The sequence below is a fragment of the Vombatus ursinus genome, unplaced genomic scaffold (assembly GCF_900497805.2).
Source record: "Vombatus ursinus unplaced genomic scaffold, bare-nosed wombat genome assembly UNPS02014872.1, whole genome shotgun sequence".
NCBI classification, from domain to species: Eukaryota; Metazoa; Chordata; class Mammalia; order Diprotodontia; family Vombatidae; genus Vombatus; species Vombatus ursinus.
The window spans coordinates 7336863-7353741 of NW_020954650.1; the positions used below are offsets into that span (position 1 = coordinate 7336863).

Consider the following 16879-nt stretch of genomic DNA (forward strand, 5'->3'; position numbering starts at 1 on the left):
AATAGTGGAAATTTCATAGCTATGACACATGAAGGACTTTTGTTTTCTTTCCCTTTTTTTCTGGCCACCTTTTCTGCCAGATGCAGCTGTGGTCCACTTGCAGCCCTTCCAGCTCTTTCTGGCTCTTCTTGTGGCCATATCAGAGTTCCCAACATTATCTTCAGGTCTGGCGCTGCTGTTGTTCGTCCTTTGTTCTCGAAGAGTATCATGACATCAGGAAGATGGTGCCATGACATGCAAGTGAATTGGATTTAAGTGAAGCAGGGCTGTGCAAAGTCATCAGTCTCACTTTCTTCTCCCTAGCCATCTGGGTCCAGTGGCCAGGTATGGATCAGGACACTGGATATAGCCCCCAGTCTGGTGCTAAGCCAATATCAGCCACAGTGTTTCCTTTCTTTATCCTATTGTTCTTTTGGTTTGGAAGTAATAGGCCATGCAAACTTCTGTGGCATAAGCCAACCCAACAGGACCTGAGGAGAGATATTGATTTCTTATCTAACTCCATCCCATTTACATGAATGTTCATGTTTCTGAATTTTAAGGTTACTGTTAAGAATTATATTCTCAATTTTCTGTGGAGTTGGACATTTTCACAAAAGTCTATGCATAGTCTTACAAGGACTCATCAAATGCGCTCCACTCTCCCTCTCTCCTCTCCTACCTCCAGAAGAATGGAAAATTATGTCAGTTTTGTGAGATATTCAGTCAGCACAATAGTCTATTAGCCCACTCGCTGAAAGTGGGAGTCATTTGGACTTTCCTAAATCCCTACTTGATCAGTGGTCATAGCAAAAGTATTACTTGGCAAGCTAATCTATAATCTCAAATTACAAATACAGATTTTAATGCTGACATACTTTTAATCTCAGAGCGTTTAGGATATATTCCAGTGTTTGATGATATGCATTTGTTATGAAGGTTTTATTTTTTTTTATTAGTGGAGAGGAGGGAATCAGAGGGGAAGAAAATAAATGTCTTTTAATCAGAAAGAAAAAATCAAAATTAAATTTGAGGAAGAAAATAAAGTAAAACCTAGGAACTCAAAAATAAGAATAGTTTTGGACCACAAAGTACACCCTCTGTTCATCTCAATGTGTCCCACGGTCATTACTGCATTGAAGTACTAAATATTAACTGATGCTTTTCGTGAACGGATAAATGAAGTTCTTATTATGTGTACTGCACTGTATTAAGAGCTGGTGATACAGAGAGAAAAGTAAGACGGAATTTCCTCTCTAAAGAAGTTCCCATTATGATGGGTAAAACTATACATATGGAAGGTTTCAACTGCAAGTTAGATAGAAAACTACCATAGTGCTCAGAGTAGAGCAGCAAAGCTGATAATAAATGCCTCTTTTCTAATAGCTTGTCTGTCCTGTGAAGTGGCAACTTGTTGGCAGTTGGTGGGAGTGGCTCATCCCTCATCCATAGGAGTTGCCTCCTCTGACAATGGCTGAGAGCACTAGTACAGAATTTGGATCTAGGGAGATCCTGTCTTAAGGGTGCCATCCCCATGGTTCCTTCATTTGTGCCAGTTGGCTAGCAGCTGTTTGCTAGTGGTGATGAGGAAGGTGAGTCCCTTCTCCTCAATGATTACTTTCCTCAATGATGATTATGGGGTCCAGTGACCTGGGCAAGACTGCTATTCCAAAGGTTTTTCTTTTCAGGGTCCCGGACTCTTTCTATGAGGGCTTTAGGGGATATGGTGGTCAAGGTTGCAGTGGTGGTTTTATTTGCCTTTATATGTTGCCTCTTGTCTCTCCCTCAGGGTGCTTTGACTCTGAGTCATCATGAATAAGGACGACACAAATAGGCATATACCTCAATAACTGTAACACAAGATGAAGCGGGATAAGTAAGAGAAGTACAAACTAAATGTTACACAAGGAGGGTAGAGAAGTATCCTTACCTATTAGTGGTTAGGGGAGGCTGGTGTGTAGGGAAGGGATGAGTGATCTGAAAAGGCTTCATGGAGAAGGTAACTTAAAGGATAGGTTCAACAGGTGGAGAAAGTGGTAGAGTAGAGCACTCAATGCTTAGGACACAGAGGCATGGGATGTATGTAAGAGATGACAAACGGCCAGCATGAAAGCAGTGTAGAATATGCATTGTAGACTCTACCAAGGAGAGCTGTGTCAGATAAACCTGGGAAGTCAAGGTGGTATGCAATTGTGGGTGGCCTTAAATAACATGCTAAAGAGTTGGAACCTTATTGGATAACTTTATTTAGTATTTTTGACTTTGTGTCTCAAGTACCTATGACAATGTCTAGCACATAGAAGGTACTTAAATGTTTGTTGATTGATAGGCACTAAGGGTTTTGAGTAGAAAAAATAATAAATCCACATTTGTGAATATGGAAAATTAATCTGCCCATAATACAGAAGATAAACTGGGGAAGAAGTCAAATTAGGAAGACCTACTTAGAAGCAAATAAAATTGACCAGAAAAATGGTGATGAGGGCCTGTACCAAGAGGGTCACAAGGGCAATAAAAAGAAAGGGACAGCTATGAAGATGTAGAATCAAAAGCATTTGACATGTGATTAGGTACATGGTTGTATCATTGACATGGACAGGATGTCAGAAGTAGAAACTTATTTTTTGAGAAAATATGAGGTTTGGGGCAGCTAGGTGGCATAGTGCATAGAGCACCGGCCCTGAAGTCAGGAGGACCTGAGTTCAAATCCGGCCTCAGACCAAACACTTGACACTTACTAGCTGTGTGACCCTGGGCAAGTCACTTAACCCCAATTGCCTTGAAAAAAGAAAAAGAAAAAAAGAAATATGAGGCTTCTTTTTGAGATAACACATTCTTTTAAAATTATTTTTAATTCTAAAAATAGACACCAAAAAAGGTCACTTCAATATATACTACAGAACAAAAAGTAAATATTCTATATGAAACAGCAGATCTCCACTGCCTATCGCTTCTTTTTTTTAAGTATATAACAAATTCCAAATATATAACAAATTCCACATTATTTTCAAAACTGACCTGCTTGTCTGTGCTACCTTCTAAACTTCCTTATGTTCTCTTCTGTTCATTTTTAAAAATGTTCCAGTGACCCTCTTGTCACTATTGCTAAACCTCTAGCTGCATCCCCTCAAAAAATAAATATCAAGAAGGCAGGGGTGGTGGGCACATATGACAAATAAGTATAGTTAAGCAAAACAAATCTAAACAGTGGCCATGTTAACAAATTATGTCTTTTTCTGCGTCCATCACCTCTCTGTCAGAATATGTGTAGCATGTATCATCACAGGTTCTCTGGAGGCATGGTGGGTCATTGATGTGATCAGAATTCTTAAGTCTTGCAAAGTTATTTTTTATTTAGTGTTGCCATCTTTGTATAAACTGTGGTTCAGGTTCTATTCATTCCACTTTGCGTTAGTTCATATTACCCAACTCTCCTTGGTATAGTCTGCTATATATTCTATACTGTATACTCCACACTGCACACACACACACACACACACACACACACACACACACACACATGAATCAGAAAATTTTGGTTTGAGGTTATTCACATCTTAACAATGTTTCCCTTTTGAGTTTGACATGTTTTTACACCAAACCCTATGTATGTAATAATCTCTCCTTTGTCCATTTCAAAATAGCCAGAAGGTAACGTAAGATCTCAGATTTAGAGATGGAAGGGACCTCTGAAGCCATCTACTACAACCCTTTCACTTTATACCTAAGGAAATTGAGTTCCATAGAGGACAAGTGACTTGTTCTAGTTCACACAGGTAGTAAGGGTATAACTAATATTTGACATGAGATCCTCTGACCCTAAAACCAGCACTTTGTCTATTGCACCATGCTGATGATGCCTCATCACCTAGCCATACTGAGTAGTATGGACACTTTTAGGGGTAGGAGTTCATTTCTGTCTGAGTATTATATTTCTATCATGCCAAAATACTATGCTACCATCAAACATTTATTAAGTGTTTACTATGTACCAGGAACTGTGCTAAGTGGTGAAAGTCAAAGAAAGGCAAAAACTGTACCTGCCCTCAAGGAGCTTACATTCTAGTGAGGAAGACAATTTGCAAATAGCTATGAACATTCAAGCCATATAGGGGGTAAACTGGATGTTAAGGTCACATCAATTATCTGGACACATACAAATGTGTACCTATAAAAATTGCATTCTATAAATGGAATTTTTTAAAGTTTTGGTTCCTAATTCATACGTTTAGGTAGTTATCATTAGAAACAATCCCTGGGAAAATATACTGATTGAGAATTTGTTATATATGGATTGTATTGAGAAATTTCTTCTTAGTACTTACCACCATCATCTAAATTAAAATTTGTTCCTTAAAGAAATTAAAATATAATTTACTTTAAAAAGATTTCCTTCCTTCTTATCCCAATTAAAATAGTATATGTTGTAATTCTTAACGAGTTCTAAAAAGGGGAAGAGAAGCAATTAACCTACAACTGCACGAGCAATACTTCTAGAAAAGTCTAATTTAAATTTCTTTGATAATTCAGGACAACACCATTACTTATAATCTCCACTGTGCTTTATATGAACCATGTTCTTCTCTACTAATTTACCAGAGATCCTTCTTTGGAATTCTAATTCAAATGGTTTGATGATACAAAGGGAGCTCCAACTACTACATATTTCCATGGTATTTCCATTCTTAAATTATCTAAAAGAATCAATTTCATTAGGCAGGGAAACTCCATTACAGGAAGTCCCTCCATCAAAACAACCAGCCTGTGACTTGGGGAGTTGTCTGAGGCACTAAGATGTTTAGTGACTTGCCCATAGTAACCCAGTTGGTAGGCATCATATACAGCTTAAGAACCTCAGTCTTCCCACTCCATATCTAATGCTGTATCCTCTAGGCAGTGCTACTCCCCCATCTTTTAATTTTTTTTATTAATTTAATAAAATATTGACTAGATCATTGTATCTTTGTGACCATATGAGAGTACCTTACGTATGCAGGAGGCGTATTGGGAGAAGAAAGGAAAAAAACTGATGACATGAAATTACAATTTCAAAGAAAAAGAGGCGTAGAATATATGAATTGCAGACTAGAACCACACTCTGTGGATTCCTATTTTAAAATTTTAATCAGGATTTCACATGCCCTTTCTCCTTAGTAAAAGGAAAAGATCTTATTCTTCATAATAGCAGATGAAAAAAATGTCTAAGAAGGTATGCAAAAATCCTGCTGTTTGCCAACAGAGGACTGCATAATTTGCAAAGGTAGGAAGATTGGTATGGAATTTACATTTTAAAGAGGAACTCACTAACAGAATTTCAAGCAATATGAAAGACTTCCTAACCATTAGAGCTACCCAAAAGTAGAGTGGACTACTTTGGGAGGTACCAAAGCACTATCAGAGAGGATCTTCCCTTAATCTTAAATGAATCCTTCTCTGGTATGTTGTAGAGGGGATTCCTGTTCAGTTATGAATTGGACTAGATGACCTCTGAGGTGCTGCCTTGTGCTGAGATTCTATAAATCAATTATTCTAGTGAAAAATTATTTTTATACATTTATTTTTCCATCTGTGTGTTATGTTATTGCTGTTGTTGAATCATTTCAGTTGTTTCTGACTCTTTGCGACCTCCTTTGGGGTTTTCTTGGCAAAGATACTGGAGTGGTTTGCCATTTCCTTCTCCAGCTCATTTTACAGATGAGGAAACTAAGGCAAACAGGATGAAATAACTTGCCCAGGGTCAAAGTCACACAGCTAGTAAGCATCTGAGGCCAGATCTGAATTCATGAAGATGAGTCTTCCTGACTCCAAGTCAAGTGCTCTATCCACTGTGCCAGTATCTTTATATAAGCCTTTTTTGATAATAAATGATGGTTTCTCCTCTTCTACAACGGGTTATTGTTTCCTTGAATTAGCCTGTTTTGGAGAGTCCCCTCAGTCTTAATTAACTAAAAGTAAAATAGGCTAGCCATTTCATCACCAAAGGAGTCATGTATTGAGGACAGAAAATATATATTTTTAAATATAAGTTTTATATCCCAAACAGCACCTAGCACATGGCTTAAGGCTACATCAGGCATTTGATAGCTACTTTTTGAAGGATTTTAAGAATTTTACCTTCATTGTTTGACATGTTTCTGGGAAATTTTATGTATATCTCTTCTGCCAATGCCACCAGCCTAGTGCAGGCCCTAGGCCTGTACTATTGCAATAGCCTGCTGGCGGTTCTCTACCCACTCCAGTCCATCTTCCATTCATCTATCAAAGTGATCTTCCTAATCACAGGTCTGATCATATCCCTCCTCCCAACCCCACTCCCCACTCAATAAACTCCAGTGGCTCCCTATTACCTCCAGGATCAAGTATAAAATCCTTGGTTTGGCATTCAGAGACATTCATACCTGTGTCCACCCCCCTTCCCCCCACCCCCTGCTCCAACCCTTTCATTTCTTTTACACTTCGCATCCCCTCCCTCTCCCACTTATTCTATGATCCAGTGACACTAGCTTCCTTGTTGGTCTTCACAAAAGAACCAGCGTCTCTCAACTGTAGGACATTTTCACTGGCTGACCCCCATGCCTGGTACGCTCTCTTTCCTCTTTTCTGACCCTTGGATTCCGGGGCTTCTTTCAAGTCCCAACTAAAATCCCAACTTCCAGCAGAAACATTTCCCAATCCCTCTTAATGATAATGCTTTCCTTCTGTTGATTATTTCCAATTTACTCTCTATAATACTTTGTTTGTACATAGTTGTTTTCATGTAGTTTTCTCTCATTAAATTCCTGGAGGACAAGAACTATTGTTTGCCTTTTTTTTGGTGTGCCCAGCATAGTGGGCAATTAATGAATGTTTATTTACTGGCTGATTTTTTTTTTAATAAATCAGGTTAAAAGAGAAATTTGTTAGGAGCATTTCAACCTCTATCTGATGGGGGGACAGTTTACCAAATAATAATTTAAAATAAAAGAAGGTAATGCAAAAATATACTTTGAAAGCTGTTTTAATCTTAAATTGCATTCATTTGAATTCAGAACAAGGTATGATAGTTGCATTGAAGTAAATAAACAGCTGTAATGTGGAAGACAGGATTTATTTCTTTGTGTCTTTAGAGAGTTAGTATGTAGGCAAAAGAGTATAGGATTTGGAACCAGGAAGATATGGGTTTGAATTCAGCTTTTGACACTTACTAGCTCTGTGAGGATGGACAAGTCATTTGACCTCTCTGAGCCTCAGTTTCCCTGTCTATAAAGTAGGGAAAATAATACCTCACAGGGTTGTTGTGAGGCTCAAATGAGAGGCAAATAATTACAATCACACAAAAATTAGCTCATTTTAAGTTTAGGGGGTGATATAGTGGCCCCTGAGGTCCATGTGGTTCCTTTTTCTATAATTTGTTTGTTTTTTTTTAGGGAGTCTACTTTAGATAAAAAGTTATGAGTTCAATCACAAAAGCTCTGAGTCCCGTTAGGAAAATCCTAAAACAGAGACAGACATCTCTCTATAATTAATTTAAAGTTAACCCTTGGAAGTAGGCTCACGCTTTTTGTGAGGCCCTTTCTGGAGAATCACATGTGCTGGTTCAGTGCTGAAAGACCTTGTGCTCGGAAATGATTAAGTACTCCACTCCCACCCCCACCCCCCAGCCCTAAGAGGGCAACAGTATGTGACAGAGGATGAGCATGAGGAATCAATAGCCTGGACTTCAGCAATTCAAACAGTTTCAGCAAACCCAGAATCAACTCCATGACTCCTCAATGGCCCAATCACATACTTCAGTTAGTGTCCTTTAAGCCCATTGTAAAGAGCCTAAGGCTCTTTACCTTTGTAGTTTCTTAGGGTGACGTCCATTCTCTTCCATGTCCCCTGACTCCCCAAGTTTATGTCTGACTGTGGCTTCTACCTTTCATCTCCCTCGGAATATGAAGGCTAGACTATCAATAACCATTGGTCTCAGTCCCCCACAGGGGTAGGATAATTTCTCAGGGGTATAAGTGAGGAAGTGATGCCAGGGTAGGCAAACAACATTGTCTCCAACATCCTGTTATATCTATGTATCTATGTCTATACATACACGCTATATGCATATATATCTCTATACACATATAGCACACCCTGTATCTCTACACACATATAGCACATGCACATGTACACATATATATGTGTGCATATTATATATGCATATATACATATATGTTTATATAAAATTTTCTAGTTGAATAATTCTTGATATCAACAATGACGGTTCTACTGTACTCTTCCCTGGTTAGACTACACTGGGGATATTGTGTTAGATTATACTAGGCATATTCAAAATATTGAAACACTGGAATATGTCCAGAGGAAGGCAATAAGAATAAAGGCTCAAGATCATGCCATATGAGGCTTCATGAAAGGAACTAGGGATGTCCGGCCTGAAGAGAAGTCTTAGAAGGAACATGACAGCAGTCTGAAAATATTTCATAGACTTTCTTATGGTAAAAAGATTAGATTTCTATTTAATTCCAGAGAGCAGAACAAGGAATAATGGATAGAAATTGCAAAGAGGTGATTTAGGCTTTATATGATGAAAAATTGCCTAAGTATCTTGGATCACTTAGGTGGCACGCAGATAGAAGCCTGGACCTAGAGTCAAGAAGAACTGAGTTCAAATATGGCCTTAGATACTTACTAGCTGTGTGACCACTTAACTTCTGTCTGCCTCAGGTTACTCATAGATAAAATGGGAATAATAGCATCTATACCCCAGGGTTGTTGTGAGGATAAAATGTGCTAATATTTGTAAAGAGCTTTTGCAAAACTTAAAGCACCATATAAATTCTAGCTATAATAATTAGTGCTATTCCAAAGTAGTCAGGACTGCCTCCAGATGATTTAAGTTCCTCTTCACTGGAATTTTTCATGGAAGGGCCAGATAACTGTTTGTCAGGTATATGCTAAAGATGAAGCTCTTATCCAGGTATAACTTAGACTACTTGTCCCATCAATGAGGTCCCTCAGAGGTTCTGTGATTGTAATTTCTAAGTCTAAAATTCTACACTATATAGACAGTTATTTGAAAGAGAGGAAGAAAAGATGGAGAGAGAGAGAGACAGAGAGAGAGAGAATGTTCTCTGTTCAAAGGGTTTTTACCATCATGTATCTTTATATCCTCATTTACAACTATGGAAACTGAGTTTGAGGTGAATTGACCTTATGATATTCAGGAGACAGAAATGGATCTAGAATTACAGCTCTGAGTTCTTGATTAACTAAAAATTCTTTTTAAGCCTTATTTGTTCCCAAGATCATTCATTGTTCAATCCTTCATTGCTCTCTGGGCTTTGTTCTTGACTGTCTGGATCTCTCTGTCATGACCCAGACTACCTTTTCACCCTAAAAGATTATCTTCTCCCTGTGGCCTCTTCTTGTGATTGGTCAAGTTCCTCCTAGAACCTCCATTTTAAGGAAAATTCCTAGGCCAGCCATGTTCACTTCTTATTCCTCTCTGGGCTCTGCTCCTGACCTTCCAGATCTCTTTTTCCACCATGCCTCCACACTGGTATTTTTTTCCCTAACTTCATTGTCAGTTTCTTTTTATGTGTTGTCTTCCTTCATTAAAATGTAAGCTTTTTGAAGGCAGAAACACTCTCTTTTTTCGCTTGTATTTGCTTATCCCTATACCTGGTACATTCCTGGCACAGCTTGATAAATGCTTGTGGACTTGTGGACTTGCTTAGACCACTAGACATTATCAGCACTGGCTACTATTTTTATTAAGAATCCATTTGTTGTTTAGTCTTTCTCAGTCACATCCAACTCCTTGTGACCCCTTTTGGAGTTTTCTTGGTAAAGATGCTGAAGTGGTTTGTCATTTCCTTCTCCAGCCCATTTTACAGATGAGGAAACTGAGGCAAACACGGTTAAATGACTTGCCCAGGGTTGCACAGCTAATAAGTTTTTAAAGTTAGATTTGAATAATAATAGCATCTATATCTCAAGGTTGTTGTGAGGATAAAATATGATATATGTAAAGTGTTTTTGCAAAGTTTAAAGCATCATATCAATTCTAGCCTATAATAATTAGTGCTATTCCAAAGTAGTCAGGACTGCCTCCAGATGATTTAAGTTTCTCTTCATTGGAATTCCTCACGGTCTTCTGACCCCAAGTCCAGCACTCTATTTACTGTATCACCTAGCTGTTTATTAAGTATTTAGTATCCATTAAGTTAATTTTAATTTACATCTTGCTAGAAAAATTGAACCTAGATATGTGACTAAACAATTGTACCCTCGTTTAGCACAAACCGTATGTGTGTGTGTGTGTGTGTATTATACAAATACATATACATACACACACACACACACACACACACACACACACACACACTACAGTTTAAGATGTTTTCAACCAGTTAAAGATATAACCCACCTGATCCTGGTTTCTTAGTAACTGGGTTAGGTCTCCTTGTAATTTCATCTACAATAAAAAGAGAGAGAGAGATTGAGATTGAAATAATTAAAAATTGAGTTTGTCAGTATTCAAATAAGTAGTTTTCAAGTAGATTACCCATTTTCTGGTATTGTCTAGATTCTAGGGTATTCTTGATCAGGACAGGATTGGAGCAGATGAGTTCTAAGGTCCTTTCTAAATCTGAGACTCTATGGTTTTGTACATTAGTGCAGTTAAGTTGGAGCAGAGGACTAAGTTAGAGAAGCTTGGCAAACCTATGTCAAAAGGACACGTTCTGATGTTTCTCCCTCATATTAGAGTCTACATTGGGGGTGTTCAGAGTCTTGTAGCCTTTAATGTATATACATATATGTTATATACACAAATGTATGTGAGTACACTATATGTGTATATATGTATATGTGAGTAGAGATATCCATGCATAATGAATACTGTGCTTGTGTAGACATAGATATATAGATATAACAGAATACTGGAGACAAGGTTGTTTGCTTGCCCTGAAATCACATCCTTACTTATGTCCCTGAGAAACTGTCCTAACGCTGTGGTGGACTGAGGCCAATTGGTTATTGACAGCCTAGCCTTCCTTTCTTGAGGGAAAGTAAAGGTAGAATAATATAAGCAGACCCAACAGGAAGGACTCAGGATATGCTCCCAAGAAGGAAGCTGTTGCTGGCTTTTTGATGCAAAATTATAATCAACCTAACTCTTTTTTGATGTGAAATTATAATTAGCCAAATCTTTTAGTTTTTTCTGTATTGTACAGTAGAAAGATCTTTTGTTCTGGAGTTAGAGACCTGAGTTCAAATCTAGCTTTAGGTTACTCGTGTGACCTTGGGAAAGTCACTTGTGCTTCCTGTGCCTCAATTTCCTCACCTGTAAAATGAGGGAAAAGGTGGAACTAGATAGCCTCTGAGGTTCCTTTTCTAGTTCTGTGTTCCCAAATTCTGTAGCTAAGACTTCAGGCAATTTGCAGCTCCCCAAACACATCATTCTATTTCTCACCTCAGTGCCTTTTGCCCCTGCTCTTTTCATGCCTAAAATGTTCTCTCTCCTCACCTTGGTCTCTTGGATCTCTTCCAACTTTTTCCAAGGTTCGATTCAAGTGCAACCTATTACAAGAGGTCTTTTCTGACCCTGCCTTCATTTGTTAGTGCTTACCCACCCCCTCCCCATAATTTTTTGTTTGTTTTACTCCCTGTACAAACACTTTTACAGCAGGAACATTTTTGTATTCTCAACATTTAGCACAGTGCGTAGAACATAGTAGGTGCTTGATAACCCCTTTGTTATTTTAATTGAAGACTTACTCAGAAATCTATAGATAACAAAAAGACAAATGCACTGAGGGAACATTCCCTGTTCATCTGCACAGGGCAAACCACTAGGGAGCATCCCATTTGCACTATTCTGGCACAAACTAATGTTGCTACAAATTTGTTTCAGTGCTGCTCTTTATCTTCCTCTTTCAAAAATATAGAGCTGTGCCACTGTGGTATAATCAGTCCATTTTCACACCAGCCTATTTCCGCACCCTGCTCTCCTCTACTTCCTTTGGGCTGTCTCAGAGTTTGAGAGAGGTTGTTATCTTTGTTAAGGCTATTGATGATAGCTATTGTCTTAAAGCCAATCTCTGTGATTGCGTTAAGAGTGAAATAAAAAAAGGACTTTGGACTAGAAGTGAAAAGACCTGGGTTCTAGACCATATTCTTCCTCTAACTAGAAGTGTGATTTTTGAAAATTACTTATAATTATCTGGAACTTGTTTTCCATATCTAATAATAACAACAGTAGTACTTCAAAATTTACAAAGCATATTAAGTATTATCTCATTTAGTCCTCATGACAACCCTGTCAGGTAGATTCTATTATCTGTGTCATTATCGTGTTTTCAGGATGAGGAAACTGAGCCTGGAAGAGATTAAGTGACTTGCTCATCATCACAGAGCCAGTAAATGTCTGAGGCAGGATTTGAACTCAGGTCTTCCTGATTCCAATCCAGGCTCTATCCACTGTACCACCTAGCAGCCTAATCTAATACAATTCATTTTACAGGTGATCAATAAGGTTCCTTCCTGTAATAAAATTCTCTGTAAGGCAGCAGTCATTTAAATACACACATGTACATATATAAATATATATATATATATACACACACACACACATATATACACATACATACATACACACACACACAGAAGGAGAGGCACATGCACAGAAAATATTGACAGTGTTTCCCATCCCATGGGAGGAGCTGGAGAGCCTGTTTCTGGGAGAGTCACATGATGTGTAATAGAGATGCCTTGGAGAGACTTTGGAGCATAGACATTCTGTGCCACAGATGTTTCCAGTAAGAGGATAGGAGGTACTTTGATTGATTGCAGAGGATTCAAGAAGGACTAGTAACTAGTAACATTTTCTCTTTGGCTCATTCTTCTTTTCCGCTGCACTCTTATAGTTTAACTCCTTACCTGGCAGAGTCTGGTAAGAAACTGTGCCATAAGGGGAGAAGCATTGGACCTTCTCTCAGAGGCCATATGGCCCTATGAAAATGGACCTAGGTTCTTTGCCTGCCTCAGTATTTATTTCAGTTTTAGGTGAAGGATATTAAATGAGCTACTGTGACCTTAAGATCAGCAGACTGAGTGTCCAGGAGCTCCAGTGCCTGGATGTTCCAGCATTTCTATATCAGGATTTCCAATCAGCTCATCCTGGATGCCCCAAGAACCAAGAATTGACCTTTTGGGACCCAGCTCAGTGATTACTGATACAGAGATTCATCTAGTAGTCATGAATCATCTGGATAGGAACTTGGTGGGACCATTGTTATGGAGAAACTGTGTTGAGTGATCCAGTTCTCCCTAGAGACCTATGTGGGATAGAAGTGTTCCCTGAGGTAGTGCGGGGAAAATGTTTGTATTTTGGTTCTTGCTTATAGCTTTGAATTAAATATGCCTTATAAAAACTAATTGTTGTCAAGTGCTAAAATGGAGCTGGGAGCTACTCACTGGCACCTAACAGTAGGAAGGACATAACAGAGGGATTTTAGCAGACAGCAGCAGAGAAAAGACATCCCCCAAAGGCCTCAGGATACTCCTCAAACCTGAATGGGTGGATGTACCCAGCCTTTCTCTGGAAGAGTGAGCCAGAGCTTGCCAAATACACACACACACACACGTATGTATATGTAATATGTGTATATATGTACATGTGTGTAAGTATGTATATATATATACCCACATAATACATATAATGATTTCAACAGAACTAGCTTTATGAAGATCAATTTAATGATTTTTAAAATTGAGTTGACAACATCAAATCCATGAATTCATAGAATACAGAATAAATACTATCCAAGAAAGAGTATGCTTCATAAGGCTTTATTGTTGTAGCTTTGTTTTCTCACATCCTCATTCTATATTTACCACAATAAACATAGACTGGCAACCACAGGCAGATCAGATTTGTGGGAAAGTCCTAGGAAAAAATCTTTTTTCCTGTCCTTAAAGGTGAGGCAACAACGATAATAGAGATTTTGACTTAATTGGGGGGTAGGGGGATGAAGAGAGGGGGCGGGAGACAAAGAGATAGAGACCCCATCTGAACATCTGAGAGATAAAGGCCTCCTCTGAACATCTGAGAGATAGAGACCTCATATGAGCACCTGATTGCTCCAAAGTGAATAACTGGGAGAAGAGGAAAAGATTAGGAAAAGTAGAAAAAGAAATCTAAGACACCACTGTTTTCCTCCCCAAGAAGATCATTGCCTGTACCTGGCTAATTATGGGCCTGACCATGATGAATTTCTTAGTCAGCAGAAAGAAAAACAAAATGTAACAGACTCAGCTATGGGGGCATGAAATTATTCCATAGGAATTGGCAATCTATAAAAGAATTCTACCAAGCATTAAAAAAAAAAAACTTGAAAGGGATAAAAAGCCAATAAAGGCATTCAGGGCTAGTCTGTATTTTACAATCTATAATTTGGGAGAATATAGTCTATAAAGTGACCTCAGAGAAGGTCCTTCTCTACCTTCTACAGTAATCTTCAAGCTGTGGCTCTTGAATAAACTATGTAATAAACTGATTAATATTGGGGAAAAGGGAGGGGCAAAGAATCCAACTGATTGTGTATAAAAGATATCAATGACTACAAGTTCAAATGAATGGACAGGAACAAAACAAAAAGAAAACATGGTGAGCATGATGGAAAAAGAGAGGTGACAGTATCTATATAAAATGTATCCTGAAAGCAGATGTAAAACTAGAGAATAAAGGCTGTTCAGGTCAGCTCATTCTGCCTCTAGTGCAGATAGGGTGACAGGCTGGTGCTTTCTATGAACTCTTGTTTTTTTCTGTTTTGTTTTGTTTTGCAAGCTCAGAAATAGGCACACTCACACCTACCTTTGCTTCCTTCTTCTCTGGAGAATAACTAGTCCAACTGACTGGAATAGAGGGTATGATAAGGAAATTGGGGAGATAATTCTGGAAAAGTATGTTGAGACTAGATCATGGAGGACCTTACATGCCAGAAAAGGAGTCTGTACTTCATTTAGTACAGGGGTGGGGATCCTGGGGCCTCGAGGTCACATGTGGTCTTCTAGGTTCTCAAGTGCAGCCCTAATCAAAGGCCTCTTTGTACTGCTGATTTAATAGATGATGGGAAGCCACTGACAGATTTTGAGCAAAGGCAAGTCATGATCAAAGTAATCATTTAGGAAGCCAAGACACAGTGCATAGTGGTTAGAGAACCAGGCCCAGCGTAAGGAAGATCTAAATTTAATTCCCATCATTAACATATACCGTCTAAGGTGTCTGTGGGCAAGTCACTTAATTTCTTTGTATCATCAGGGAATTCTCTAAGACCAAAAGTTGTAGGACTATTATTGATCTGCATTGGACAAGGAATTTTCCTGTACCAATGAAATCATAGATCCAGACTCCACCTCACCCCACCCCTACTCCCAAAGAGTATTTAAGATAGATTGGAGTGGGGAGATATTAGAGTCTGGAAAGAAGTTAGAAGGCTGTTGTAGGCTGTTGTGTGGTTTGTCATTTGTTCTTGAAGTGGACCATGACATCAGGGAGATGACGACATGACTTTGATTTGAGAAGGCTGCTGTAAGCCTGTGGATGGAAGAAAGTTTAGAGGTCAGCAGACTGACTAACTCCATAATCACCAGGATGTCAGGTAGAGACCATTCCTTGAAACAATGAAAAATTTTCAAGCAAGATGAGAAACTCGATTTTATTCATCTACCCTCCGAGAACTGCAATGTGGGGTAGGGTAGGAGGAGGACAAAAGCTGTGTCAGTACTTCTCCACCTGGTCCCTGAGAGGTAAAAATCATCTCCCTATACTGCAGCCTTTAAGATCTTTGAGCAAAGGCTCTGCTGAATGCTGCTTTGAATGTCTGGACAGATGGAGCCTAATATAACCACCAGAATCTGGAAACTGGTACCCAGGATATTCAGCTTATGGCAGCTTGCAATGAACCTGCAGCAACTTCACTCACTCAAAGAGGAGGCTCATTTCCACCCATTTCTGGACATTCATTCATTAACTCTTGCTTCACTCTGTAACTATGGAATAGTCTTGTGTGGTCACTTCCTGCATCCTGAGATTCAAAACCAAGCACTGATGTCCATTAGACTATCACAATGGGAGTGGAAAAGATGACAACTTTTGACAAACTGATTGGATCTATGATTTGTGGCTGTTGTATTTAATGACCCCTGAAGTATCTTCATACTCTCAGCCTAGGACACTAGAGTTCTATATTCTTTGGTAAGACAGTTACTTACCAGTATCATCAAGTGCATCTGCTAAATCGAAGTCACCTTGACCTATTGGAAAAATAAACATGATTAAGTCACACCTTGATGGAAAAAAACTAAACTTTTTTTTTTATTCTGCTGTTCCTATGCTCTATCCATTAACCTATGTTTCATTGAATTATTCATTTTCCATTTCTTTAATTCCTATTGCATGTGAAGCACTATGAAGGGAGCTAAGGGAATACCTACAGTTGAAGCTTTTGAAGATTTATCAGTAAAAATGATAGTATGGAAAAGAAAACTATGCTCCTCTTCTGGGAAATTAGTTTCTCTTTCTACAGAGGAAAGGATGTTGGAATTACAATCAGGAGGTAGAGTCAAATTCTGGTTCACTTCTGTGACCGCGAGCAATTTATTTCCTTTATGTGTGACTCAGTTTCCCCATCTGCTAAATAAGTGGGTTTGACTAGATGACCTCTAAGGCACCTTTCAAATTTAAATCTATGATTTCATTAGTTTCATTTTGACCTTATTTGATCCTGCAGGCCAGTATTCCATTCAATTAAATAAATATATATAAGGTAAGTACTATGTATGAGGTACTATATTAGACGTTGGGTATACAAAGACAAAAATGGAACAGTTACTGCCTTCAAGAAGCTTACATTCACTG

At 38.5% G+C, this 16879-nt stretch overlaps 1 protein-coding gene across 5 annotated transcripts in view; it reads right to left on the reverse strand.

The window, feature by feature from the left end:
• The window catches only part of XG (Xg glycoprotein (Xg blood group)), a 61880-nt gene that overhangs the window by 20461 nt on the left and 24540 nt on the right, over nt 1–16879 (reverse strand). For all 5 annotated transcript variants that reach the window (XM_027842445.1, XM_027842446.1, XM_027842444.1 and 2 more), the window contains exons 2-3: nt 16234–16275; nt 10385–10432 (exon numbers count right to left, since the gene is read on the reverse strand). In XM_027842445.1, the coding sequence (XP_027698246.1) occupies nt 10385–10432; nt 16234–16275 (90 nt within the window). The remainder of the gene's footprint in view (nt 1–10384; nt 10433–16233; nt 16276–16879) is intronic.